The sequence below is a fragment of the Anomalospiza imberbis genome, chromosome 1 (genome assembly GCF_031753505.1).
Source record: "Anomalospiza imberbis isolate Cuckoo-Finch-1a 21T00152 chromosome 1, ASM3175350v1, whole genome shotgun sequence".
In the NCBI taxonomy this organism is placed as follows: Eukaryota; Metazoa; Chordata; class Aves; order Passeriformes; family Viduidae; genus Anomalospiza; species Anomalospiza imberbis.
This window is the reverse complement of record NC_089681.1, coordinates 696,981-723,788: the sequence shown is the minus strand read 5'-3', so window position 1 is coordinate 723,788 and position 26,808 is coordinate 696,981. Positions and strand designations below refer to the sequence as shown.

Genomic DNA, 26,808 nt, shown 5'->3' with positions numbered 1-26,808 from the left:
GGGGAATTGGAATGGGAGCTCCATCCAGAGCGAGCTCTGCTTGGGAAAAGTGGAGCACAAAGAGGGTTTGGCTCATCCTTAGGGAAAACCAGAGTGCAATGGGATCCCTGCACTGTTTGGTGACACCACAGCAGTTGTTGGGGGATGTATCCATGAAATATTCCAGATTAATCAGTAATTCCGCTTTTCTACTACAGCTGTTCCTTTTGGATTGGGAAATCCTGGAGGGAGAGAAGCCCTTCCCTGGGATCACATAAGCCCTTGAAGCCCTGATGAGAAAAAATAACTGGGAAAGGTGGAATGGGCTTAATAAATGCAGTTATAAAATAAATCCACACCCTATAAAATATTTAGTGTATCCTGGGCTAACAGTTTCCACCCAATAAGCAGCTGGGTCCGCACGGAATTCCCTGTGTCCCACTGATATTAATGGGATTTATCACTCACTAATTTCATTGTGACCCATGTAAAGACTCAGGGACCTTCTTGTGGTTGGTGACAAAGGTTCAGAGCAGGAATATGTGGCAGGATTTGCCTGCAAAAAGGAATAAAGTGGGTTTGATTTGACTGCTTCATTATTTTTTCATTATATTTTGTATTAAACTATGGTTTGTACAGGACCAGCTACCAACAGGGCAAGGGGACAGCAGCCCCAGATGTCGAGGTGAGGAAGGGGGGAGCCGGGGGGAAGAGGGTGCAGGGGTTGCAGGGGAAGAATGAGGGAGGGGCAGCCCAGATGTGGCCAGGGGGGCGAGGGAAGACTGAAGTTGAGTAGCCCAAATGTAGCTGGTGTGGGGGCGGGGGTTCCTTGTGGTAGGCGGGGTCACCCAGATGTGGCCGAGGTCGGAACATACAAGCACCCAGATGTGAGGCAGGGAGTGGGGACAGGCCCAGATGTGGCTGGAACGGGGGGCGGGGTCGCCTGGCTGGAGTCAGGGGTCGTCCAGATGTGGCCGGGATGGGGAAGGTGCCCCTTGTTTTAGCTGGGATCATCCAGATGTGTCCGGACGGGGATCGCAGCCCCCCCAGATGTGGAGCCGGGAGGGGCGGCCCGAGTCCAGCCGTGCCTGTGGGCGTGGCTTATAGCCACGCCCCTGAGCGACGTCACCCGCGTTCTAATTCCCACCGTTGCCACGGGCGACGGCCCCTCCGCTCCTCCCCCCCACCACCTCTCCCAATCCCGCGCTTCTATTGGGCAGCGCTGCCGTCCATCAACGCTGTGCCGCGCTCTCATTGGTTGTTTGGCGGTTAAGACCCGCCCCTCCGCCCTGCTTATGCCCCGCGCTCGGCGGAGCCGCCGCGATCGCTGCGGGGCTGGCGGGGCCTGAGGGGGCACCGGGGGTGAGCGGGGACACGGCCGGAGGGTCCTGGGGCACCCCGGGGCGGGGAAGGGCTGTGGAGTTGTAGCTCGGCGGGGTTTGGCTCTGGAAGGAGGTTTTGGGGGAGGTCCCCTTGGCTGGAGCATCTTTGGGAGGGGGATTTTGGGGGCGCTTACGCTGCGAGGGGAGGGGGGGTTCGACCCCTCGCCCCATCTGGGGTCGCTGTATAAGGTGGGTTTGTACTCCGTGTGTTTAGGGTAGTTCTGAAGAGGGGTTTTGGGGGGGTTTAAACTTCCCCCCCCCCCCCGATTTAGGATAGCTCTAAAAGGGAGCTTCGGGGGGTTCCCCCCATTTGGGGTAGCCCTGTAAAGGGGTTTTCAGAGGGTTTGGCTCCCTCCCCACTCCGGTCTCTCCGTTTAAACCCCCCATCCCTTGTGGAATAACTCTTATAGGGGGAGTTTGTAGGGGTTTAAACATTCCCCCGGCCCCCCCCCCCCCCCTATTTAGGGCAGCTCTGCCAGGGGAGTTAAACTCCCTCTTTCCCTTATCCAGAGCAGCTCTTCCCAGCGGGTTTTGGGGGCTTTAAACATCCCCCATTTAGGGTCTGGTGGGATTTAACATCCCCCTGTCTGGGGTAGCTTTACAAAGGGGGTTTGTGTCCCCTCTTTTACCTAAATCATTTCTGCTAGGAGGGAAGCTGTGGGCTCGCATCTGGCCAGATGTTGAGTGCAGGGGGCTTTGCAACAGAACAGAGCAGAGGTTAGGAAGGGTTTAAGCCCCCACTTAGGACAGGCCTGGGATCTGGACCCCGGTGGGACTGAAGGAGGGGTCGCCAAAACCCCACTGTGAGCTTAAGCAGGAGTCCCCCCCAGCTCCAGCCCCCACCATTCCCAGCCTGTGGATGTTGCATCCCTGGAGATGATGCCCCCCGAGGAGGAGAGCCCGGATGGGGACAGGGACGGTGGCCTTGTCCTCCTGCACGGCCCGAAGAGCGGCAGCACACGGAAGGTGAGGATGGCATGGGCTGGCCCCATATCCCTGTCCCATCCATAGGGATGGCTGTCCACATGGATGATGGGGGCACAGGGACAGCCAGCCCTGCTAGGGGTGGAAATGTTGTTGCTGCCCCATAAACAGCCCTAAACAACTCCCTCCCAGCTCCTCATCCCTAAAACTCCGCTCCTGAATCCCATCTTTTCTGCTGGCTCCATCCCCAAGCTTCCCACCTCATTCCTCGAGATTTCCGGTTTTTTTTTCCCTCCTTCTTGCCTGCGGGAAGCTGATCCAGCCAGGTGCTCCCAGGGAAAGTCGGGATGTTTCGGGGCAGATGGGGCTGATTGCTCTTCTGGTGTCTTCGTTTAATTACCAAAATTTGGGGTAGAATCAGTGGGAATTGCCCTCGGGCTGCCACCAGACCCTGATTTCTTGGGGTCAGAGAGGTTTTAGGGAGCAAGAAAACTTGGAAAACATTCATTTTTGGATCCATTTAAGTGTTTTTCCCAAGTTAGTTTTGCCTCCTGATATCCAACGGGATAAACCAGCAGTGAGTTCACTCCATAAGCTGAGCTCTTCTTGCAAAAAGTCCCAAAAGTTAAAACACCCCTAAAAAAAAATCCCAAATAACCAAGAAAGCCAAACTTAGCCAAGCTCTGGGAGGCATTTTTATTTTTTGTTTCCCCTGGATCAATCTAATCTGGAGTCACTTGAGCCTGGGCTGCAGCTCAAGAGGTTGCAACCTTAAACCAGGTCGGGGTTTAAGTCAGGGCCTTGCCTAAAGAGCAGGTGCTGCTCGTGAGGGAAGATTAGCAGAAGGGATTTTGGACTTTTTTCCCAATTTATTCTCTTCGGGTCTGGAGCACAAAATAAAACATGGTAAATATTGCCAAGCTTTGGAGGGAGAACTGGGCAGGGCATCAGCAGCCTCTGTCATAATATGATTATTTTTTAATTAAAGTAGCAGAGCACCTGATCAGCTCTATTACTTTATTTTTGTTATTGTTATTTAAAAGATATTATCAATACAACCTTTTCCTGCTGTTTTTATCACCCTGACAACATCAGGAGCATGGATCCATATTTTCTGCCTTGCAGGAGATCCTGAATGCTGCTGATGAAGTGATTTTTTTAATTTTTTTTTTTTTTTTTTGCCAAGTTTTCTGTCCCAGGAGTGAGGACTTAATCCACCTGTTTCCTGCTGGCACCTTGCCCTGACTCTGTGCCTCCCCCAGCTCCTCAGAGCACTTTCACCCTCCTAAAATTAAATTTTTAACTGCAGTTTGTGCTGTTTAAAAACCCCCAGTCCCCCAGATTTTTATTCCTAGCCCTGGGTTTATTTTTTCCTTCCTCTTGCTGACTGCATGAACCACCAGTGAGGCCACTTGGGAAATTTAAAACCTTAATCCTCCCCTCATTTGTTCAAAGGCTCTGTGATGTAACCATATTCTCAATAAAAGGTTTTAGAGGTTTTAGCTGCTCCTGTCTCCCACAGAAACCCAGCTTGGAGCCAGGGTGCTCCATGAGATTAATTCCATGACAGGGAATTTCCTATCTAAATAGATTTTCAGGGAGTGAAAACCCACTTGTTGTCACTTCCTGCTTGTCTTATAACAGCTTGTATTAATTTCTTAAATGCTTCTGGCTGGAAAAAAAAAAAGGAAGGAAATCGTGGATAACCCTGGAAAAAAAAAAAAAGGAACTTTCCAAGCCTGGTTTTGTGTGTGGAGTGCTTCCCTGGATTTTGTTTTCGTCTCTGTCCCATGGGATAATGTGGCTAAAGGAGGGTCACTTGGCCACTTCTCCTGTGCTGGCCTGGCTCAAAAACTTGTGGATTCCAAAAAGGAATAAAAATTCCAGCTGACAGCTCTGGCTCTGTGAAAATGCTTTAAAGACTGCTGTGGTTCTGGAATTAAAACAGGTGCTCAGAGTTATCCTATTTCAGCCTGGAACCATCTGTGCACTTGGGAGCTTCCTGTTTGAAGGGAAAAACTCTGTTAGGAAATGCTGGTGCTGCTGAGAGGGCATGGAAATAATTCCCTGATTTATTTATTTTTTTGGAGTGGGATGTAGGTGTTTAGTGGGAGAAATTTATGGGGTTGAGGTTGGAGCCACAGACCACAGGCCCAATTGATGGGTTTGGGATCATGGATTGTGGGCCAGCTTTGGGCTCCAATAGCAGAAGGACCTGGAGCTGCTGGAGCAATTCCAGAGGAAGCCATGGAGATGCTCCAAGGACTGGAGCCCCTCTGCTCTGGAGCCAGCCTGGGAGAGATGGGAATACCCAGCCTGGAGAAGGGAAGGATCCAGGGAGACCTCAGAGTCCCTTCCAGTGCCTAAAGGGGCTCCAGAAGAGCTGGAGAGGGACGTGGGACAAGGGATGGAGTGCCAGGACACAGGGAATGGCTTTAAACTGGAACAGGGTGAGATTAGATGGGATATTGGGAAGGAATTCTTCCTTGTGAGGGTGGTGAGGCCCTGGAATGGAATTCCCAGAGCAGCTGTGGCTGTCCCATGCCTGAAGGTGTCCAAGGCCAGGTTGGAAGAGGCTTGGAGCAACCTGGGATAGTGGAAGGTGTCCCTGCCCATGTGAGGAGGTGGAATTCCATGATTTTGAAGGTCTCTTCCTACCCAAACCATTCTATGATTCTGTCATCCCCTCAATATCCCTTTTCCTGGCATGAAAGGGTCTCCATGTGTTTGCCCGCACCCACGGCAGCGATCCAGACTGGCTGGAGTCCTGCGTTCCTTGATTCTGTGTCCTTGGGAGCGGGAAGGTGTCTCCCTGGAGGTGGGGCTGGCTGTGGAGCTGAGCTCAGCACCAGATGATGACTCCTCTTCCCACAGTATGGATGTCTCGAGTCTCCACTCAAATTAAACTTCCTCAGTTTCTCTCTGGGCATTCCCCAGCTTCCCTAATTGGGAGGAATCCTAGTGGTGACTCCTTTGTGGCCAAAAGTGGTCTTGGACATGTCCCAGCTTGGTCCAGTCCTGGGCAGCTGTGGAGCAGCTTCTGGGATCCAGCCAGGTTCTCTCAGTATCTCCAGGAACTTTTCCTGCAATTCCTGCTGGGCTATAACTCCCAGTTACCAAACCCTTCCTCATTTCTCTGGAGAGATCCGTGCCTGGATTTTACCAGCACATTCCTGATCTGTGCTGGTTCTTCAGGAACTGGATCTGCATCTCCATTTCTCTCTTCCTTGAAACTTTAACAGCACTTCCAAAGATCCCAGTTTTCCCTTCTCACTTAATAGCCTTCAGTTTCGCTTCTCCTCTGTTGCTTCCAGCTACAAAGGAGCAGAAACAATCCCTCTGACATGGAATTACCCTTTGGAGTTACTGGTTTCCACATCTTCCTGCAGATGATTCGGTTTGTCCCTGGTGCTGGAAAACTGGGGAGGCAGCAGCCTTGTCTCTTGTCCCTGAGGTCACAAATCACTCTCAGGGTGTGGCTGTCACCTAGGAGTCACCCAAGGCTTCATCTCCTGGGGGTGGGAAGTTCAAAGTCCGCCCTGAGTAAACATTCCCTAAGGACTCCTAATCGCTGCCCTGGATGGGTCCTCTGGAACTGGGAGAGGTGGCTGGAAGTGGCAAGTGCCCTTGAGTCATTCCAAACATTCCCTGCAAAGATAAGGCTGGAGAATCCTTGCTCCCCCTCAATGGGAGCTTGATTCCCTCTGGAAAGGGTCTTACTGAATCTTTTTTCCCTCATGAGGGGAGCCTGGATGAGGCTTTTTGGTTCCATTGTCACTTCCATGTGAGGGTGGAATGCAGAGGGATTTCCCCTGTTTTTTTCTGGGCCTAAAGAGCCTTATTCCAATAAAATCATTAGATATGGGTTGGAATGAACTCGTTGGAATCACAGAGTCCAGTTCCTGACCCTAATCCTGCTTTGTCACAGGTGATAAATGTCAGGGCTGGCCACACCTTACTCATTTTCATGCATTTCTGTTCCATCATTCCCTGCCTACAAACAAGAGCTGCTGTTCCATGGCTCCTCCACTGTGTATGGAAGAATTCTGTGCTTGTTCTTCCTTTAAAACCTTTAAACCAGGAAGGAAAAGTCTGATTATCTCCAGAACCACTTCTTAAACACCCAAATTCCCTTTTCCAGGTGTCCCCAGGTGCACCCCAAAGCCTGGATGAAAGAGCCTCTCTTTCATCTGACCTTACAGGGGTGACCTCGAGAGCTTGAGCAAAGAATTCAGTGAGGAAAATCCCTTTTGGAACCCAGCAGTGGGATTTTGGTGGGATTTCTTTTTCCCCTTTATGTAAGTCATGTCTAAATCCCTGGAAACTCATTCAGAGGTTTTTAGTTTTTCAATTGTAACTCTGACAGGAAAAGCTTTGGGATCCTTTAAACTGTTGGAAGGTGGAATGCTCTTCCCTTGACTCCTTATTTTCCTCATTTATATTTGGATTTAAAGATGGCCTTTTATGCTTTCCAAATTTCCTTCTTGCTCCAAGATTTGTGGAATTAAAACATTCCTGCGACGCCCCAGGAGCTCCTGCATATGGGGCTTAGTTGTTCCTCATGGAATGATGTTTCTATTGATCCATTCAAGCCAGGGAAGATTTTTTTTGGGATCAAGGAAGAGCCTCATGAGGGAAGATGTGCAGCAATCTCATATTCCTGCACTTTGCCAGCCTCATAAATATTGAGGAAAACAAAATGTGTGGAGATCACGAGAAATCCATGAATTCCTGACTTAACCTCACAAGGCTTTGGGTTTATATCAGGGGCTTGTGGTTTTCCAGCACCTTTTTGCTGCTGGCTTAGGAGCCTGAATAGGGATTGAGAACTCATCCCATTAAATCTGATGGAGAAGCCAGGAAAAAAAAAAACCCTCATCTCCACGAACAGCTTTAGTGCTTCCCAGCAGAAGAAGCCAAATCAATTTGCTAAATCCTTTCATGGCTCCTGCAGGGAAGAGGTTTTAACCCTCTTGGAATATCTTGTGGAGCCATCCCAGTGTCTTCTGCATCCCACTCCTTTCTTTCCTTCATTACTGGTGTTTTCCTTCCCGACAACAATCTTTATTTTGGGTTTGGATAATCCTTCTACTTGTGCCTTTTCCATCATCCCACCTGCACTTCCCAGGCCTCGTCCCTGTTAGTCCAGGTGATTTTTGCTCCTTTCCCCCACAAAAATTCCCTTAAAATCCTCTGGCTGCTTCCAAACAAATTTTTGCCAGAGGTGAAAAGGGACTCCAGGGTGCTGGAATTTGCAGGAAGAGATGGAGTCAGGGAAGAGAAACTTCCGACCTGTTGAGCTTTGTGTGGATTTCTGTGGCTCTGGAGGCACAGAGAGGGAACCTGCAGCTGTCTCATTTGCATATATTTGGGTATACTTGCATATGTTTTGGATCTGTCAAGCTCTCAGAGATCTCATCTTGAAATTTGAAATTAAACCTTGAAATTTTAATGACTACCTTCTCTTTACATCTTGGCTTGATTTCCTGATCCTTTCCCTTTTTTCCTCTGATTCCTAGATTTTTTTTCTCCCTAGGGAGCCAACAGGATGGGTGGATTCCCCCCAGGACAAATCCAGAAGTGACAATTCTGGATCAAACTTTCCTCTATTTGCTCCTGAGTGTTTCAGATCCAATATTTATGCAGCTATTGGGGTGTTTTCCTCAAATCCCACTGCTTTTCCAGAATAATTGGGATCATATGCTTCCAGCTTGTTCCTTTCATCAAATTTATGGATCATGGTAAAGCATTAATCCCACAGATTTATGGACCAGCTGGAGTCACTCTGAGTCCTCAGTCTCCAAGGGACCAATTAGGAGCTCCAATCTTTCCCTTAAATGAAAATCCCACTGTTAATTTCAGACCCTTTGCCAAAGGAAGCAGCACTCAGTGGACTTCAAATATGAGGAATTCATTTTAAGGAAGCTGAAGTCCACAGAAATGCAAAGTTTTCCATTTCCTTCTTGCCGGGTTCCACCTGAGAGGTGATCAAGCATTCCATGGAATTATGGAATGTTTTTTGTTGGAAGGGGCATTAAAGATCATCTCTTTCCATGGGTAGGGACACCTCTCACTATCCCAGGTTGCTCCAAGCCCCATCCAGCCTGGCCTGGATCACTTCCCGGGGCATCCACAACTTCTCTGGGAAACCTGTGCCAGGGCAGGAGTTGGAATCAGATGCTCCTTAAGGTCTCTTCCAACCCAACCCATTCCATGATTTTGGGATCTTCCCATGATTTGCAGGCTCAGAACTTTCCGTGCTTTTAAACTTTGTGCCTTCCCAGGGATTTTTTTATCCAGGGATCTTCCAGAGGCTCATTCCATGCCTCTGAATCTTCAGTGGGAATCATCCCCACTTGAGCAGAACTTTTATGGCCCTGGATTTGGGGACACTCCTCGTGGCAGCTCCATTCCCCGAGGCATCCTATAATAACCCCGTGAGCCAGAGGGAAATTAGGTGGCTGCTATTTCCTGAAGTCGGGAATTCAGCGTGTTTTCCCAGTCTGCAGAAATTCCGAGCCGGAGCCGTGGAAAGGATGGAATCAATTTAGGGCTCTGCGCCCCTCATTGCTGCATCCCTGTGAACTCCTGACTCCCTGTGCTTCACATCCTGGAGATGGCCTTGGGATCACATTTCTTCCCGAGCTTTGGGGTGGTATTGAACTCATCTCCAGCCCCCCTGGATCTTGGCTTGTGTCCAGAGCCTGAGAAGGGGATATGGAATTCCTGTTCAGGGCTGTCAGGAAGAGCTCAGGGAAAGAGATCCCTCTTGGCAAAACATGGGATTAGGGAATAAATCGGTTATTCCAAGGGCAGGGGAAGGTCTAAGGGGTGAGAAACTCAACATGACCCAGCCACATGTGCTCACATCCCAGAAATTCAGTGTCCTGGGCTCATCTCACAGCATGGGCAGCAGGAAAAGGGGAATTCTGCCCCTCTGTCCTGCTCAGGTGAAACCCTACCTGGAATTCTGCATCCAGCTCTGGGCTCCCACTGCAGAAGGATCTGGAGCTGCTGGAGCAATTCCAGAGGAAGCCATGGAGATGCTCCAAGGACTGGAGCCCCTCTGTTCTGGAGCCTGGCTGGGAAGAGCTGGGAATGCCTGGAGAAGAGAAGGCTCCAGGGAGACCTCAGAGTCCCTTGCAGCGCCTGAAGGGGCTCCAGGAGAGCTGGAGAGGGACTTGGGACAAGGGATGGAGGGACAAGAGAGAGGGAATGGCTTTAAACTGGAACAGGGTGAGATTAGATGGGATATTGGGAAGGAATTCTTCCTTGTGAGGGTGGTGAGGCCATGGAATGGAATTCTCAGTGCAGCTGCGGCTGCCCCATCCCTGGAAGTGTCCAAGGCCAGGTTGGAGCAACCTGGGATAGAGGAAGGTGTCCCTGCCCATGGCAAGGGGTGGAATTCCATGATCTTTAAACCCCCAACCTAAACCATTCTGTGACTCTGGGCTGTGAAAGTGCACAATTTATGGAATTGATGGGATTTTTTGAATCCCAAAACGTGGACTTGGGATGAGAACCTGCCCTTATCTCTCAGCAGGGCTGTGACCCCTTTGCCCAGACCCAGCGCAGCAAACTCCAGCACCGCCGGGCCCGGATCAACCAACAGATCAACAAGGAAATGAGGATGAGAGCAGGAGCAGAAAACCTCTTCCGGTGAGTCCTCATCCCCTGAGCATCCCCCTGGCTCTGGAATTTGGTTGGAGGCAGGAATAGAGTCTTGCTGTCCAAGATTCAGCAGGTGGAAGATTGTTAAAAATCAGAGCAGATGGGATAATGGGAATGAATTTGTGGCTGAGGTTGGGCTTGGAATGCAGAGGTCCAGTCTAAAAACCCAGCAAGTGGATCCAAGGGATGTGGAGCTGTTGGAGTGAGTCCAGGTGTTCTAAGGGTTGGAGCCCCTCTGCTCTGGAGCCAGGCTGGGAGAGCTGGGAATGTTCAGCCTGGAGAAGGCTCCAGGGAGACCTTGAGCCCCTTCCAGTGCCTGAAGGGGCTCCAGGATAGCTGGGGAGGGACTTGGGACAAGGGATGGAGGGATAGGACACAGGGAATGGATTCCCACTGCCAGAGGCCAGGGTTAGATGGGAATTTGGGAAGGAATTCTTCCCTGGGATGGTGGTGAGGAGCTGGAATGGAATTCCCAGAGAAGCTGTGGCTGCCTCATCCCTGGAATTGTTCAGGTCAGGTTGGGCAGGGCTTGGAGCAACCTGGGATAGGGAAAAGTCCCTGCCCAAGGCAAGGGGTGGAGCTGGAGGTTTCTGAAGATTCACCCCAAACCATTCCATGTAATCCAGCTTTAGGATCATAAATAGGTCAGAAAATCCCATCAGGATAGAGTCCAGTGATACCCCCAGCACTGCCAAGGCCACCACTTGTCCCCAAGTGCCACATCCATGGGGATTTTATCCTAAGGACAACTTTTTTTAGCATCTTTTGTGTTTATTTCATTTTCCCTTAATATTTGGAGCACATTCCAGGCTGGGCAGGTTGTTAATATTAAAAAATTCCATAAATCTGCCTTAAAGTACAATTTTGGGGAATATTTTACTAACTTGTTGATTGTTTTTATCCCAAATAAAATAAAATATAATAAAATTAACTTTCCACTTTGGAACTGGAATGATTTAACATCAATGGAGTGTTCTTGTTGCACCTGGAAGAAGGGGATAATGGTTGATCCATTTAAAAAATGGTGTTTTCCTGGGGGATGAGATCCCACTGCTCCATCCACGATGCTGTCCCTCGTTTAATTAAGGAAAAAAAGCCACAGAATCCCAACTTCTGCCCCTCCTGTGTTATATTGAAAAAAAAAAAAAAAAAAGAGGGAAATGTGCTGGCTCAGCAGAAATTAGCCTGGTTTAGGTTGGAATTGGAGCTGTGGGAAGTGGGAGTGAGGAAAAACGGGATGCAAAACACATCTTAATTATCAGGGAAATGCACTGAGGGAGCTCTTTTTTTGCTGGCTCAGCACTCTGGGTGTCCTTTGGAGCAGCCACTTTCCCTCCCTCCCTCCCTCCCTCCCACAAATCCAGCTGAGTAATAAAGTTGATTTCTCGGCATTCCAGTGCTTCAGGCTTATGAAACTTCGGAAATTTAGCAGGGGGAGAGAGAAAAAGGAATAATCAAGCTTGAAATTAAAAGATGAGGAGGAGGGGGGATTATGTTGCAAGTCTAAAGGTTATTGCTTCAAAATTAAAGATTTGTGGTGCATGGATAAAGTTCCTTTGGATCTTTGGCCTGATGCTGATGGAAAAAACTGTGGATTGTCCAGCGTGGAGCAGTTTGAAGCTGAATTTGCTGGAATTTTGCCTCTAAATTTAAAAACAAGCTATCCCAATGCTTGGTAAAAATTTTCCTGTTCAACCTTTCCATGTTTTTTCCTGGAAAAGTTGGCAGGAATGGGGTGTTGGAAAAAAAAAAATCTATGTGGTATTTGCTCAGTGGACTTGTTTGCTGGGTAAATAAATGGGAAGAGCCAGAGGAAACCTTTTCCTTCCTGTTCAAACACTGGGATGGAGTAGAGGAATGGGGGAGATAAAAATGTCCATGTTTTTGGAATGAAAGAAAAATAAATCACAAAATAAATCCCAGAATTTCCCCATGTCCTGGGCTCATCCCACAGCGTGGGCAGCAGGAAAAGGGGAATTCTGCCCCTCTGTCCTGCTCAGGTGAAACCCCACCTGGAATTCTGCATCCAGCTCTGGGGTCTAACATCAGAGGGATGTGGAGCTGCTGGAGCATATCCAGAGGAGGCCACAGAGATGCTCCAAGGATTGGAGCCAGGCTGGGAATAGCTGGGAATGTCCAGCCTGGAGAAGAGAAGGCTCCAGGGAGACCTCAGAGCCCCTTGCAGTGCCTGGAGAGGGACTTGGGACAAGGGATGGAAGGACAGGAGAGAGGGAATGGCTTTAAACTGGAACAGGGTGAGATTAGATGGGATATTGGGAAGGAATTCTTCCTTGTGAGGGTGGTGAGGCCATGGAATGGAATTCTCAGTGCAGCTGCGGCTGCCCCATCCCTGGAAGTGTCCAAGGCCAGGTTGGAGCAACCTGGGATAGAGGAAGGTGTCCCTGCCCATGGCAAGGGGTGGAATTCCATGATTTTGAAGGTCCTCTGCAACACAACCCATTCCAGGATTATTTGCTGCATGTGTCACTTGCAAGTACCCCAGAAAAACCTTTTTCCTGTTAACAGGTTCCTGGCAATATCATGGAGCAGATCCTCCTGGAAACTGTGCTAAGACACCTGGAAAATAATCAGAGGCCTGCTGAGAGCCAACAAAATTGTTGGCAGCTGGGAACAAGGAGGGAAAACTTAATCCATATGGGATGAAAATCAGACTGACAGTGTCCTGGAGGTGTTGGGATGTATGGGGGATAAATAGGAATTAAGTCTTGGTTTATAGGGATTAAATACTGGTTTATATGGAAACATAGGGTGACAGTGCCTGGAGAATTGCAGGAATGCTGAAGGATTTTTCAATGGAAGCAGCTATGGGGATCTTTGGATGTGTTGTGGTTTGGTTTGTTTGGAATCAAAAAGTCCCAGCAAAGGGGAGGCAGGAGGAGACTCTGAACCACCAGATTTTCAAAGGAAGACCCTGGAGCTCCTTCTGCTGCCCTGAACCAGGGCAGGGCAGGACCCAGAAGGATTCAATCCATACAAAATCCATGTCAAAAGCAATACTCTGGAAAAACGGGAGGAAAGCCGTTTCCTGGTGGAGCAGAGCTTGTCCATGTGTTGTTTTCCCTGGATCCCAGCATGGTTCAGCAGCCAGAGCCCCTTTCAGCTCTGGGTTATCTCTCCCTGGTTTCCTTTGGAGGAGATAAGCAGGGAATAATCAGCCTGGGAGCTTGTCCTGCTGGGAACAGCTGGAATCAATCCCTGGTGTTTACAGCTTCTGCCGGGAGCAGGGAAGGGAGGGCAGGAGCTCACAAATCCTTTCTTTTCCACAAGGATTCTTTGCACCCAAAAATGAGTTTTTCCTCCTCAAATCCCACTGTTTATTTGGGATGGGGGAGCACCTGGACTGGTCACAGCCCAAGCTGAAGTTGCACTGGAGCTGAAGCAGGAATGGGCAAGGGGAAGGTGGCTTTGGAGCAGGAATTCCTGGATGCAGCAGTGCAATGAGTTTTGCCTGGGCTCAGCCTCTACCTGGCTGTTCGGACTTCCCTAATTCTGAAATGATGGGAGAGCTGGTAATGTCCCGCCTGGAGAAGAAAAGACTCCATGGACACCTCAAAGCCCCTTCCAGTGCCTAAAGGAGCTCCAGGAGAGCTGGAGAGGGATTTTGGACAAAGGATGGAGGCACAGGACACAAGGAATGGGTTCCCACTGCCAGAGGGCAGGGATAGATGGGATATTGGGAAGAAATCCTTCCCTGGGAGGGTGGTGAAGCCCTGGAAGGAATTCCCAGAGAAGCTGCACCTGCCTGATCCCTGGAAGTGTCCAAGGCCAGGTTGGATGAGGCTTGGAACAACCTGGGATTCCAACCATGGAAGGTGTCCCATGGCAGGAGGTGGAATGGGATGATCCTCAGAGGTCCCATCCAAACCTTTCCAGCATCACTCGGAGAACCAGAGGCACAATCCTCTGGCAAGCTTGGGCTCGACATGGATTGCACTGCTGGGGTGGAAAAATAAATTCATGGATAAAAAGAGGGAAATTTGATCCATTGGTATCTTGCAGGGCCACCAGCAACCACAAGGTGAAGGAAACGGTGGCTCTGGAGCTGAGCTATGTCAACTCCAACCTTCAGCTCCTGAAGGAAGAGCTGGAAGAGCTCAATAGCAGCATGGACGTGTATCAGAACGACAGGTGGGTCTGGGAAGAGCAGCCTGTTCCCTTGGGATTTCATTTTTCCCACTGTTATGGAATTTTTCTGGGAGCAAGGCTGCTCTTGCCTTGTCCGCCCTGCTCTGTCCCATGGCTGAGGGTTGGGATGACTTTTGGAGGCTCCCTTCCAACCCAAACCTTTCCATGGTCAGGGACAATGAGGTGATGGCTGAAGGATATGGGAAGATTTGGGCATGGGCCAGAATTCCTGGAAAATTTTCATCCTGGGAATGTCAGTGGTTCCCTTCTAGAGCTGCAAGGAGAGAAAAATCAGCATTTCCTATGGGATACTGGGATGTTTTGGGATAGATGCAGCATCCTTTGGACACTGATGTCCCAAAGCAGGAGGAATAGGGAAGAAAGAACCATCTTCCCCTGTAGTGACCCCCTTTCCTGACAATCCAGAGCTCTTCCCAACAGGATATTTTGGTGATGGGAATCCTCATGCCTGGAAATGTCCAAGGAATGACTGGGTGTGGCACTCAGTGCTCTGGGCTGGGTGGGATCAATCACAGGTTGGACTCGATGATCTTGGAGGTCTTTTCCAGCTGAAACAATTCTGGGATGCTGGGATTTTTTTTCCCTCCTTTTCCCTTCCTGAGGTGGATGGTGTTGGATGGCAACATGAGGTGTTGTGTGGATGGGATGGGATTGGATTGGATTCAGAGGGACCTGGATAAGCTCCAGATGAACCTCATTAGGTTCAACAAAGCCAAGTGCAACATCCTGCACCTGGGACAGGGCAATTCCAAGCACAAATCCAGGCTGGGGGGGTGAAGGGATGGAGAGCAGCCCTGAGGAGAAGGATTTGGGAGTGTTGGCAGATGAAAAGCTGGAAATGCCTCATCCACGTGTGCTCACATCCCAGAAATCCCCCCTGCCCACAGCATGGGCAGCAGGAAAATGGGAATTCTGCCCCTCTACCCTACTCAGGTGAGACTCCACCTGGAATTCTGCATCCAGCTCCAGGATCCAACATCAGGAGAATGTGGAGCTGCTGGAGCAGATCCAGAGGAGGCCATGAAGATGCTCCAAGGGCTGGAGCCTCTCTGCTGTGGAGCCTGGCTGGGAGAGCTGGGAATGTCCAGCCTGGAGAAGGCTCCAGGGACCTCAGAGTCCCTTCCAGCGCCTGAAGGGGCTCCAGGAAAGCTGGAGAGGGACTTAGGATAAGGGATGGAGGGACAGGACACAGGGAATGGCTTCCCACTGCCAGAGGGCAGGGATAGATGGGGTTTTGGGAAGGAATTCTTCCTTGTGAGGCCCTGGAATGGAATTCCCAGAGAAGCTGTGGCTCCCTGATCCCTGGAAGTGTCCAAGGCCTGGTTGGATGGGGCTTGGAGGAATCTGGTCCTGTGGAAGGTGTCCCTGCCCATGGTAGCGGGTGAGATTGGATGATCTTGAAAGCCCCTTCCAATCCAAACTATTTCATAATTCCACGTTTCTCTGTCCATCCACGTGCTTTTCCAGGCACATTCCCTGTCAGGGATGCTCAGTTTTCCCAATCTGGCACTTGCTTGCCCTGGTTTAAAAAGAAATCAGGAGCAGCAACAACAACCCCAAACCCTGCCCAGGCCAAACAAAAACCCCTTTGTTTATTCCAGACATTGGATTCCAGTGGAATTCTCGTTAGGGAATGAGCAGTAATGGCTTTCTGCACTAATTATAGCTCCTGGAGCTGTTTGTTCCAAGGAAAATGTGGGTGCAAATTCCCTGCCTTGCTCTCCTGGTTTTCATAACCTCCTTTGCCTCTTTTCCTCCCCAATTAATGACTGATTAATGAGTTACCAGCAATTTGAGGGGATAATGAGAGGGGTCTGTTGTGTTGGTGAGGGCTTGATCCTGCCTTGCCCACCCAACATGCAGGATTCCTCTGGATAGCAGGAGCTGGAAGAAGAAGATGATTTGTTTTTTTGGGGTTTTTTTTTTTGGTTTTTTTGGTGTTTTTTTTTTTTTTTTTGCATCTCTCTTCTTATGCTGCCATTCCCAAATCTTTTTGGGAAGAGCATTTTTCCATGTGGAGTCTCTCAATAGGAGCAGTACCAGCTCAGGGCAAGGATCTGCTTCCTTTTAATCTCCGACCCACAGGATCCATCCAAGATTTTTAATCCAACCACCAAACAGGTTCTTGTCTTCTCCCAGTGAATCCATCAGCGTTCCCATGATCCCTCTGGGACTCAAGGAGACCAAGGAGCTGGATTTGCTGGTCCCACTCAAGGTGAGCTTTGCTGTTTCATTGATCAGTGATGAAGCAGCTGAAATTCATTTTCCCATTTGGAAAAGCTGCCAAAAAATAAATTCATGGAAAGGAACTGGACTTAAAACATGGGAAAGTGGGAGAGGAAGGTCTGGAGATGCTGGAGAGCAGGAAAGGGAGGAGATTATTACTTAGTGGAGGTTTTCTTGTGGGCAGAAGTGGAAAATTCTTATGCAAAATCGCCAGAAATTTCCCTTTAAAGAAAAAAAAAATCAGGATTTTCTTCTGTTTTCCAATCCAGGATTTCATCCGTGAACACTATGGAGAGGAGGGTGTCCTGTTTGAAAAGGAAATCAAAGAATTCATGGAGCTGCGACAGGTTGGTGTCCCTTGGCTTCCAAAGTTTAGCTTGTCCAGGATCACTCCTTGGAGATGCCACATTTTCTTTGTGGGGGGTCCCCTCATCCTTTCTCCAAATTCCATATTTTTCCTTGTATTTCAGGGTGCAGCATGCCCATGCTGGAGCACCTTGGACTTGGTTTATAGGTTCCAAAATATCACAGATTATTCAGGAATTGTTCATTTTTTCCTGTCCTCAATGCCCTGCTGACCTACAAATGAGCAGCAACAAAATTTTGGTACAACCATAATTTATGAATATTAATTCACCCCTGGCAAGGCTGAACAACTTCTCTCTCTCCAGGTAGGCCTTGGAGAAGAGGAAATTTAAAGCAGTCTGGGAAAGTAACAGAAAAAATCCTGTTTATTCCCTAGGATTTATATAATCAGAATTTCCATTAGTTTTTTCCAGCAGAACTCCCAGGCTGCTGCTTTCACATTTGGGTGTCCCAGCAGTCAGATTTTCCCCATGGATGAACCTCAGAATCATGGAATGATTTGGGTTGGAAAGGCTCTTAAAGATCATCCAATTCCATCCCCTTTCATGGGCAGGAGCATCTTCCACTGTCCCAGGCTGCTCCAAGCCCCACCCAACCTGGCCTTGGATGCTTCCAGGGATGGGACAGCCACAGCTTCTCTGGGAATTCCATTCCAAGGCCTCACCACCTTCACAGGGAAGAATTCTGTCCCAATATCCCATCTATCCCTGCCTTCTTGCAGTGGGAAGCCATTCCCTGTGTCCTGTCCCTCTGTCCCTCTTTTCCCATCCATGTCTCCTCTCCCATTCCCGCAGGCCATGCGCACCCCGAGCCGCAACGAGGCCGGATTGGAGCTCCTGATGGAATATTACAACCAGCTCTACTTCCTTGACAGCCGGTTCTTCCCTCCCACCAAGACCCTGGGCATCTTCTTCCACTGGTGGGTGCAGCTTTCCCGGTCCCACCTGGGTGGGGAGGGAGTCAGGATCCAAATTTCCATGATGGAATCTCTGCCGGGGCTGGTGGACACCAGGATCTGGATTTGCTGTTGCTTTGGGTGGGTTAATTTGGGGAGGGAGAGGAGAACACAAGTCCCAGGGGACGTACCATGATGGGAATGGTGCCTGCAAGCCCACCTGAGCACTGAAAACCCTTCAGGCTCCTCCTGCATCCGTGGGATTGGTTTAGGTTGGAATGGACCTTCAAGGTCATCCACTTCTAAGCCCCTTTCCACAAGTGAGGACTTTGTGTGGTCCATGACAGGGACGCTTTGGGGACCATGACCAGGGGATGGGCAGCTGTTGGCTCTTCCCTTCTCCAGGTACGACTCCCTGACAGGGGTGCCATCCCACCAGAGGGCTCTGGCCTTCGAGAAGGGAAGTGTCCTCTTCAACCTTGGAGCGCTGCACACCCAGATCGGAGCGCGGCAGGACCGTGCCTCCCTGCCTGGCCTCAACCAGGCCATCGATGCCTTCCAGAAGGCAGCTGGTAAGTGGCTTCCCCTCTTCCTCCTCTTCCCAGGAAGCTTTTCCCAAAGGTGGGAATGATCCACAGAAGCACAGGAAAGAGTGGGAGCAGTCATAGGAAGAAGTGTTCCCAAGGGATCGCAAATGGAGCGTGAGTTGGCTCCATGTTGGTTGTGTGGGTTGGGATGAGGAATTGGAATGGTCCAACAGCCAAAAAGGATGTCCCCCAAAAGGATGACATCCAAAAGGATGTCCCAGCTTTGGAGAGGAGAGATGCTGATCCATCTGCCCATAGAAAAAACAAAGCCTGGAACTGGGATCACCCAGGCCTTTGGAGAAGAAATTGGGCACAAGGATGGTTTAGATGGCAAGGGTTGGACCTCAGATCTTCTTACCCACCACTGTCGGTGAGATGTTTGATGTTCTTGGAGGGAAGCCTGCCTGATCCCAAAGTTTGATTCTCTTCCTCAGAAGCCTGGTAACTTCCAGGAGCTCCTCTCTCTTCCAGGTGCCTTTAACTACTTGAAGGAAAACTTCTCCAACGCTCCCAGCCTGGACATGAGCGCGGCCTCCCTGACCATGCTGGTGAGGCTGATGGTGGCCCAGGTCCAGGAATGTGTCTTTGAGAAGATGACCTTGCTGCGTTCCCAGAACGACTTCCTGGCCCGCCTGCAGCTGGCTCAGGAGGCAGCAAGGGTGAGGATTTTTGGAAGGAGAAGATTTGGTGGGATTTTGTGGTCAGCAGAACCTTCACGAAGAGCACAACCTGAGGGGACATCCTGCATCCCATCTCTTCTCCCTTCCCTCTTCCCAGGTGGAAGATGTTTATTCCCTGGTGCACCAGACCATGAGCCAGCCCCACGTCAAGGATTACGTTCCCTTCTCCTGGACCACCATGGTCCAGGTCAAGTCGGAGCATTTCAAAGCCCTCTCCCATTATTTTGCTGCCATCGCCCTCTGTGACTGCCCCGGTGAGTGTCCAGCCTGGAGGGAGCTTCCTGCTCATCCAAGTACTAATTCCACTTTATTCCTGGGTTTTGGGGAGGGATTCCAAAAAAAAAGAGGCTATGGATACAGCACCTGAAGTTTTTGGAATGCTCTGAGCTGTGGATCTTCTTTATGGACTCAGCAATTCATCCGCAAGGCAGATTTTCCCATATTTCTGGTTTCCACAGGGAAAAATCCTAAGAAGGGGAGGAAAAAGCTGCTGGAGGGATGTCACCTGTTGTCCCCTTTGGGGCTGGGTGGGGAAAGAAGGGTCACCTGTCTGCTTTGGGTCACCTTGTGTTGGGCCAGCCAAGGGCTTCAAAAATCATAAATAAGTCCAAAACTACCTTGGATTTAACTTCCAGCCTCATGGATGGATGTCCTGGGAATCTCAGGGTGGTGGCAGCAAGGCACATGTGATCCCATGGAGTCACTTGGAGCGTGACTTAAAGATGTGACCCTTGATCTCCATTTGTGCCACCACCGACACCCTGGGATCAATTTTGGGATGGAGCAGAGGATCCAGGAGTGGGCAGCAGATGCTCCTGGTGACCTTTGGTGTCACGTGGTGGGTGGCTGAGAAGTTTTTTGAGGGCTGGCTGCCAAAACCAGTGCTGTGACCAGTGGCTGCCAGACTGTCCTCACACCCTCCCCCGCTCCAGAGCCTGCCCAAAATCTTCCTTGTGCCATGTGGGCGTTGCAGAAAAGCTGGATTAAGGAAGGAGATGGGAGAGAGGGGGATAATGTGGAGCTGGAAGGGCTTAAAGATCCAAACAGGAGAGGATGATGATGGAGATGGTATTCCATGGGGTACCAAGGGCAGAGCAAACCTTCCTCCTAAAATTTCTGGTGTCCTTAGGCACTGTGGGAAGCAGAAATCTGCAGGAGATGCCTAATTTAGGATTTTTTTGCCTGCTGTTGGGATCTCATGTTCCTGCTCCCACCTCTCCCTTGTCTGAATAACAAATCTTTTGCTTCCATAACCAGCTGGGGATAAATTCCTTACACTGCAGTTTATTCCCTCAGGGATGCTGACATGGCAGGAGCTGACACAGACAGAGCCAGCCCTGGAGCTGCCAGTTCCCAACCCCCTGTGCCCATCAGGCGCTGGGATCCTCTGTTTGGAGCAAAACTCCCTGGAATATTCTGGGTTGGAATATTCTGGTCTCCAAGGAGACCTCAAAGCCCCTTCCAGTGCTTCAAGGAGCTCCAGGAGAGCTGGAGAGGGACTTGGGACAAGGGATGGAGGGACAGGACAAGGAGAATGACTTCCCACTGCCAGAGGGCAGGGATAGATGGGATACTGGGAAGGAATTCTTCCCTTTGAGGGTGGTGAGGCCCTGGAATTCCCAGAGAAGCTGTGTTTGCCCCATCTCTGGAATTATCCTGGGCCAGTATGGATGGAGCTTGCAGCCAAGTGGAAGTGCCCCTCCTCATGGAAAGTGGTTGTAATTGGACGGTCTTGAAGGTCCCATCCAACCCAAACCATTCCATGATTCTCTGATTTTGTTGTCTCATTTGTCTCCCTGTCAGTGACCTCCCAGGGCTCTCTATTCCCAACCCTGGTTCCACACTGGAGCAAAGGAATGGAGGAAACAGGAAAAAAAGCTGTGTTCAGGACAAATCCTGCCCTTAACTTCAGGTCTTGGTGCATCCCTGACTGGGATCATCCCTGGGCCCATCCCTGATTCCTTCCAGGCTGGATGACAGGAAGGTGCTGCCAGGGCCACCTGAATGTGGATGTGGCTTCTTTGTCCCCACTGTCACTGCGGGCTGGGTGGCCCTGACCTCTCCTTAATCCCATCCCCATCCATTTCCTCCCCACAGCTCCCTCGGATGCCGAGCTGCTGGAGCAGGAGAAGGCTTTCCTGCAATTCCATGTCACCATGCCAGAGGGGCCATCACTTCGTGTCCTGCTGCAGGATCCCGAGGAGAGGAGGAAGCTGGGTGAGCACAAATTTCTGGATCCCATCATAATTCCCACAAATGATGAGGTTTTAGGGGGATCTCTCCATGCAAAGAGGAATTTCTCAGGAGATTTCTTCTCCTGGGAAGCAGGAAAGCATCACAGTCCCCTTGAGGGTGTGAGGACCAACTCGTGGTGCTTGTCCTAACCTGTCCAGCTCTGACAGGAAAAATTCCAGGTGTTCCAAGCCAGGTAACATCACCCAACACTACAGAGAAATCCATAGGGACACGGAGATCCTGGGAGCTCCTTGGTTTGGGCTGACTTGGCTGGAAAACAAGACACAGCAGATGTTCAGGGGGTGGCTTTTTCAGCTGCTGTGAATTCTTGGGAGACAAGAACTTCTTCCCAGGCGGAATTTCAGCACCAGGGAAAGAACAGACGCTGCTTATTCAGCTGAAGTCGTGTTTTGGCAGCCCCTCCTCAACAGGGCTGCACCAAGAGCAAACTCAGCACTCAGAATTTGGGGTGTTGTCTCCCCTAGGAGCTCTTTTCCCTCCTTGCACATGTGTGGAAGGAGGCAGATCCCACCAGGAATGAGTTTGGCCTCAGCAGAATCCTTCAGGATGCTCAGCCAGATTTCACTGGAAACCTCCAAATAAACTCCAAAATCCAAGTTTTTTTATGGTGACAGCACCCAACACCCTCAGATGTAGTTTGCATGAGCTTTTCCAGCTCTGCCTGATTTTCCTGGGGAAAACAGGCTCTGTTCAACATTCCTGGTAAAAACTAGATGTGCAGACACCAAGCTCAGCTTGGATTTGGTTTGCAAGAAGGGAAAAATGGGAAAAATGCCGAGAGGTTGTGGATTTCCATCCCTGGAGGTGTCCAAGATCAGTTCACACAGGGCTGGGAACAGCCTGAGATGGTGGAAGGTATCCCTCCGTATGGAAGGGGGTTGGAATGAGATGAGCTTTAAGTTCTTTTCCGACCCAAACCATTCCATGATTCTATTACAGTTATTATTCCCCATAATTTCACAATTTATAGATTTTATAAAAATTCTCAATGCCAGGAGTCTCCTCTCTGTTTTCCATCCAACCCCAAAACATTCCCTGGGTTGTTACGTTCCTCTGGCTGTGGATTCCGGGAGTCTGAAGCAGACCTCATCTCCCTGGATTCTGTTGCCACCGTGTGTCCTGAACGTGAAATGCCACAGGCACACGCGTTTCCATGAGACACAGGGAGAGAGCTTTTCTGGGAGTTTAGCCTTGGATACGGCTGCCTTGGTTGCAGTTTCCCACGGAGGAGATGCTTTGCGTTGATATCCGTGGGTCACTGGAATTTCAGCTCCTCTTTCCCGACCACTTCCATTTCCCGAGGGCAGGAACGCGTTGAAGGCAAGTGGAGAGGAGCAAAGAGCAGAGGATGAAGAGCAGGACCTGCAGGACAAGGAAAAGGCTTAGCCTAGAAAACAGGGACGTGTTGCACCTTCCCAAGGAGGATGGGGCTGGGTTGTTCTCCACGTTCCCATTCCCGAGGGATCTGAGGCGATGGAGAGAAGTTAATTTGCTCAGGAGATTGAGGTTAAGCGTGAGGAGGGACGTCGGGGGTGGTTTTTCAGGAACATCTGCCAGCTCCGGCGTCAGGGGAGCGAAGTAGGTCACCCTTCAAGGTCCCTTCCCAGCTCTCCATCAGCTGGGACCGACCCCATTTAGGGCTGGGAACGTGACTGGGCTGTCCCTGAGTCACAGCGGGGTGGTGGCACCGCTCCTGAAATCCGTGGGCAGCCGAGCAGGAACGGCGCACCGGAGCTGCCGCTCCGTCGGGCTCAGCTCCCTCTGCTCCCTCGCAGGCAAAGCCCACCTCAAAAAAGCCATCATGAAGCACGAGGAGGCCATGAGGATCCATGGATTGTGCAAGATCCTAAGGAAGATGGATATCCTGCAGGAGGTCCTGTCCTTCGCCCACAAACGTTCTCTGAGCAAATATTCCGAGATTGACCATGAGGAGGATTTCTTTGAGACTGGAGAGGCTCCGGACATCCATCGTGAGTGGGGTTTTTTTGGGATTGTGGGTGGGGAGGGGGTTTGTGAGTGGGAAGACTCTACAGACTGGATGATCTCTGAGTTCCAATCCAAACTATTCCAGGATTTTAGGTCCTGGCTCTTACAGGGTCACACTGTCCCTCTTTGGGATGGCAGCAGCTGCCCCAACTGCCTGAGTTCACACCCTGTCTGTGCTTTTCTCTCCCTCCCATCAGCCAAAACACACCAGAAACCTGAAATCAAGTCCCCCAACTTCTCCCAGGTGAAGGTGACCGACCTCTTCTACAGGCTGGTATGTACAGCTCTGGGAATCGGAATATCCCGAGGGAGCAGCCGTCTCCTCCTCCTCTCCTGCATGCTCTGCTTGCCTGGATTCCTTCCTCCCGCAGCCTCTTCTCCCTCTCTCCAGCAGTTTTGCAAGGAGGAGCAGCAGGAGAAGGGCTGGGATCTGTCTCTGTGACACCTAAATGGGTCACAAAGCTCCTCTGGTGACAGGGGAGCAGGCACAGCAATTTTGGGTGGGCTTTTCCCAAGAAACCCTTGGGAAGAAGGGTTTTGGTGGCAGAAAAATCCCACTGGAGCTTTATCCACGTCCTCTTTGGGTGTTTAGGGTCCTGGGGAGCAGGACTGGAATTCAGGACAGTGGTGGGATCTGTGGTTGGGTCATCTCCTGAGTGCCCCAGGGAGAGCTTGTGCATCTCAGCCTCAGGGCAGGCAGGAATATCCTGCTCCTGTGGGAATGGAAAAGCAGGAAAAAGAGGGGGAAATGGGAAAGAATTGGGGAAAAGTGACCCTGAAATGGTGACCTGTTCCACCACCCTGCTCCTGGACCAACCCCTGGTGGCATCCCCCAGATCGAGACAGCCTCAACCCCCATGGTTTCTTCTTGGATGATGGGACTGTTTTCCCTGCAAAATATAGGATTTCTTCCTCTGCCCCCTCCCCATCCCTGCAATGGGGTTTTTTTACAAGGCTGCACAATTCCAGGGAGTTGAAAAGGTGCTTTCCATGTTTCTGCCTCATCCCAGGGCCCCCTCTCCGTGTTCTCAGCCAAGAACAAATGGTATCCAGCTCGGAGAGTCCACCTGATGAGAGGAGAGAACGGCTTTGGATTCACCCTGCGAGGAGACTCCCCCGTCCTCATTGCTGGGGTCATCCCGGGGGGCTGCGCTGCTGTGAGTATCCCAATTTCTTGCTATTCCCATGGGAATGCTGGAAGGGAGCTGCCTGGAGGGATTCCAGGTGTTTTTAGGTCTTAAAACAGTTCAGGAGGAGACCTATCCCGGCTGGAGCTCAGGCTGAGGTTTGCAGGTGGGAGTCATGAAATTATTCATTTTTAGGAGACGGCTAAGGAGAAAACATGGAATTTTGCTCAGTTTTTAACTGCTGGAAGCCCATCCAGCTCCCTTAGTGTTGGGATGTGACAGTGGCTAGAACAAGATGGCACGTCCAAAAAACAGGGGGAGCAGCTTTGTTTTCCATCAGAAGATGCTGGAGAATCCTGGTGGGATGCTCTAAGGATCTCCTTACTCCCTCAGTACCAACCCATCCATCCAGGTCCCAGCATCTCTGGAACAACACTCTCCTTAGAAGCAGGATCACGTCCCTCTTTGGAAAACTCAAATCTCCCCAAAGATTGGGATGTGGACTGGATATGGTCCATATCTGGAGCAGAGTTGTGTCTTCTCCTCATCCTGGAGAAGGGGAGGCTCCAGGGAGAGCTTGGAGCCCCTTCCAGTGCCTAAAAGGGCCCAGGAGAGCTTGTCCTTCACTTGGGACAAGGGATGGAGTGCCAGGATGAGGGGGAATGGCTTCCCAAAGCCAGAGGGCAGGGTTAGATGGGTATTGGGAAGAAATTCTTGGATGTGAGGGTGGTGAGGCCGTGGCAGAGGTTGCTGAGAGAAGCTGCAGCTGCCTCATCCCTGGAAATGTCCAAGGAGTAACCTGGGATAGTGGGAAGTGTCCCTGGTGGGACTGGATGATCTTGAAGGTCCCTTCCAAACCATTCCAAGATTCTCTGATGGTTCATGCACGTTTTCCCTCATTCCCTGCAGGAAGCTGGGCTGAAGGAGGGAGACTACATCATCTCCGTGAATGGCAAGGACTGCAAGTGGTCCAAGCATGCCGAGGTTGTCCAGCTGCTGAAGAACACCGGGAAGGAGGGGGTGGACATCGGAATCATCACCCTGCAGGGCTCGGAATGTCCCAAAGCCGTAAGTCACATCCCACAGGAAACCATGGAATTCCTTGGAGCTCTCTGAGCGCTGCCCTGGCTTCACTCCCCTCTCCACCTTTCCCAACCAGATGGACAGGAAGGCAGCAGTGATGTCCTCGGGATCTGGGATGCCGAAGAGCAACAAGGAGAACAGCAGGAAGAGCCTGATGAACAGCAAGAGCGCCAGCACGCTGCTGGTGTGGAGCAAGAAGAGCAAGAGGAGCAAGAAGAGCACCTACAGCGGTGTCCCCTTCACTGCCGTGGGGGACAACGAGGCCATGTACTGACCGTGCTCCACGGTGTCCCCTGAGCTCCAGGACTGGCTGCCTGGGAAGATTCCCAAGCCTGGCTGGGCTGTGAGGACTCCCAGACCTGGGAATGCGCCGCTGGTCGGATCCGCGCCGAGAGGTGAGCGAGGCACCTCCACTTCCCAGCTCCTGCATCCAACGATTCCCTCAGTCTGGGGGGAACTCGGATTTATTGTTAATTTTGGGATTTTTTTTTTTCTCTCAAGGGGGTCGGGGGGAGCTGTGCTAAAGCAGGGCCTGGTTTGTGTCTTCTGCTTGGCCAAAGGCAGCCCCAGCCATTAAAGCAAAAGTGTCACCTTCTGTAGCATCTCCTGGGCTTTCTCTGTGAGGTACAAGATGGAGCTGCTCTCCAAGAGCTGCTGGAGGAGCTGAATCCTTCCAGACTCCCTCTTTTTGGGAGAGGGGACAACATGGGCATCGATGACTTGTGGTGATCCCATCACAGGGTCCAAACCAGGCAGCATCTCCCAGGTGGGGCTATCCCAACAAAGTAGAATGGTTTGACCATTTTTAGTGCTTTTGGGGTGTTGTTTTGGGGGAATGAACCCCCAGCTTGGCTCAGAAAATCCAGCCCAGCTGCCCAGCCGGATTCTTTGGAAGAAAAGGGAAGGACTTAACGTGCAGTTGTTGTCTGGCTTTTTTAATCAGGAGACATGGATTGCCCTAAATATTCTGTGAGGAGATTAATAGCTAAGAGCCTTGGTGGGGGGTTATTTTTCCTGGGAGGAGATTAAAATTCCAGGAAGATATCTCCTCCAGATTATTAAACTCCTAAATTTGTGTTACTGTTGGATCTTGCACATGTTGCTAATTCCCTAACACTGCTGTCAGCATTCCTGGGCTGGCCTGATGGATCCAGGCATCTTGGTAATTGTCCTGGAAATGCTGGAAGACTCTGCATCCACAAAACAGATTGGCAAAATTTCCTCCATCCTGTTTCTGCCTGGTGTGGTTTTTTTTGGTTTGTTTTTTTTTTTTTTTTGAAGGCTGAGAAGCTGTCTGGTCTTCAGTGCTTGGATGATCTTGGGAGGTAGAAAATTCCCTTGGGAGAGATGGGATTGTATTTTTGTACTTTCTAAGGAATTTTTAGGGTTGGTTTAAAGGAGCAGTGGGATCTTGTGGCCACAGTGTCCCCTGGGATTGTGACTTCTTCTAGTGGCTCCTTGTCCATTTTCCAAGCTTTT

General features: G+C 50.5%; 1 protein-coding gene across 3 annotated transcripts; it reads left to right on the top strand.

The window, feature by feature from the left end:
- The first annotated feature begins 1,209 nt into the window (after positions 1-1,209).
- Positions 1,210-26,555, top strand: RHPN1 (rhophilin Rho GTPase binding protein 1). 3 transcript variants are annotated; one of them, XM_068171493.1, is made up of 16 exons: positions 1,210-1,341; positions 2,214-2,327; positions 9,826-9,944; positions 13,977-14,105; positions 16,263-16,338; positions 16,619-16,696; positions 17,510-17,634; positions 18,016-18,182; positions 18,669-18,856; positions 18,975-19,131; positions 20,975-21,094; positions 22,909-23,103; positions 23,317-23,393; positions 24,130-24,276; positions 25,156-25,314; positions 25,406-26,555. In XM_068171493.1, exons 2-16 carry the CDS (start codon positions 2,238-2,240, stop codon positions 25,601-25,603), a joined length of 2,025 nt encoding a protein of 674 aa, XP_068027594.1. In that variant the 5' UTR covers positions 1,210-1,341; positions 2,214-2,237; the 3' UTR covers positions 25,604-26,555. The 3 variants fall into 3 exon arrangements, with proteins under 3 accessions (XP_068027594.1, XP_068027677.1, XP_068027746.1); XM_068171576.1 differs by having other exon boundaries at positions 1,303-1,341; positions 9,829-9,944; XM_068171645.1 differs by lacking the exons at positions 1,210-1,341; positions 2,214-2,327 and adding an exon at positions 4,091-4,233 and having other exon boundaries at positions 9,829-9,944.
- The last annotated feature ends 253 nt before the right edge of the window (positions 26,556-26,808 follow it).

What these genes read in the sequence shown, in the direction of transcription:
- RHPN1 (XM_068171493.1), top strand. Translation starts at nt 2,238, where the DNA reads ATGATGCCCCCCGAGGAGGAGAGCCCGGATGGGGACAGGGACGGTGGC. An exon ending in ATTTGCTGGTCCCACTCAAG is followed by an intron (nt 16,339 to 16,618) that starts GTGAGCTTTGCT and finishes TTTCCAATCCAG; the next exon opens with GATTTCATCCGTGAACACTA. An exon ending in CTGGGCATCTTCTTCCACTG is followed by an intron (nt 17,635 to 18,015) that starts GTGGGTGCAGCT and finishes TCCCTTCTCCAG; the next exon opens with GTACGACTCCCTGACAGGGG.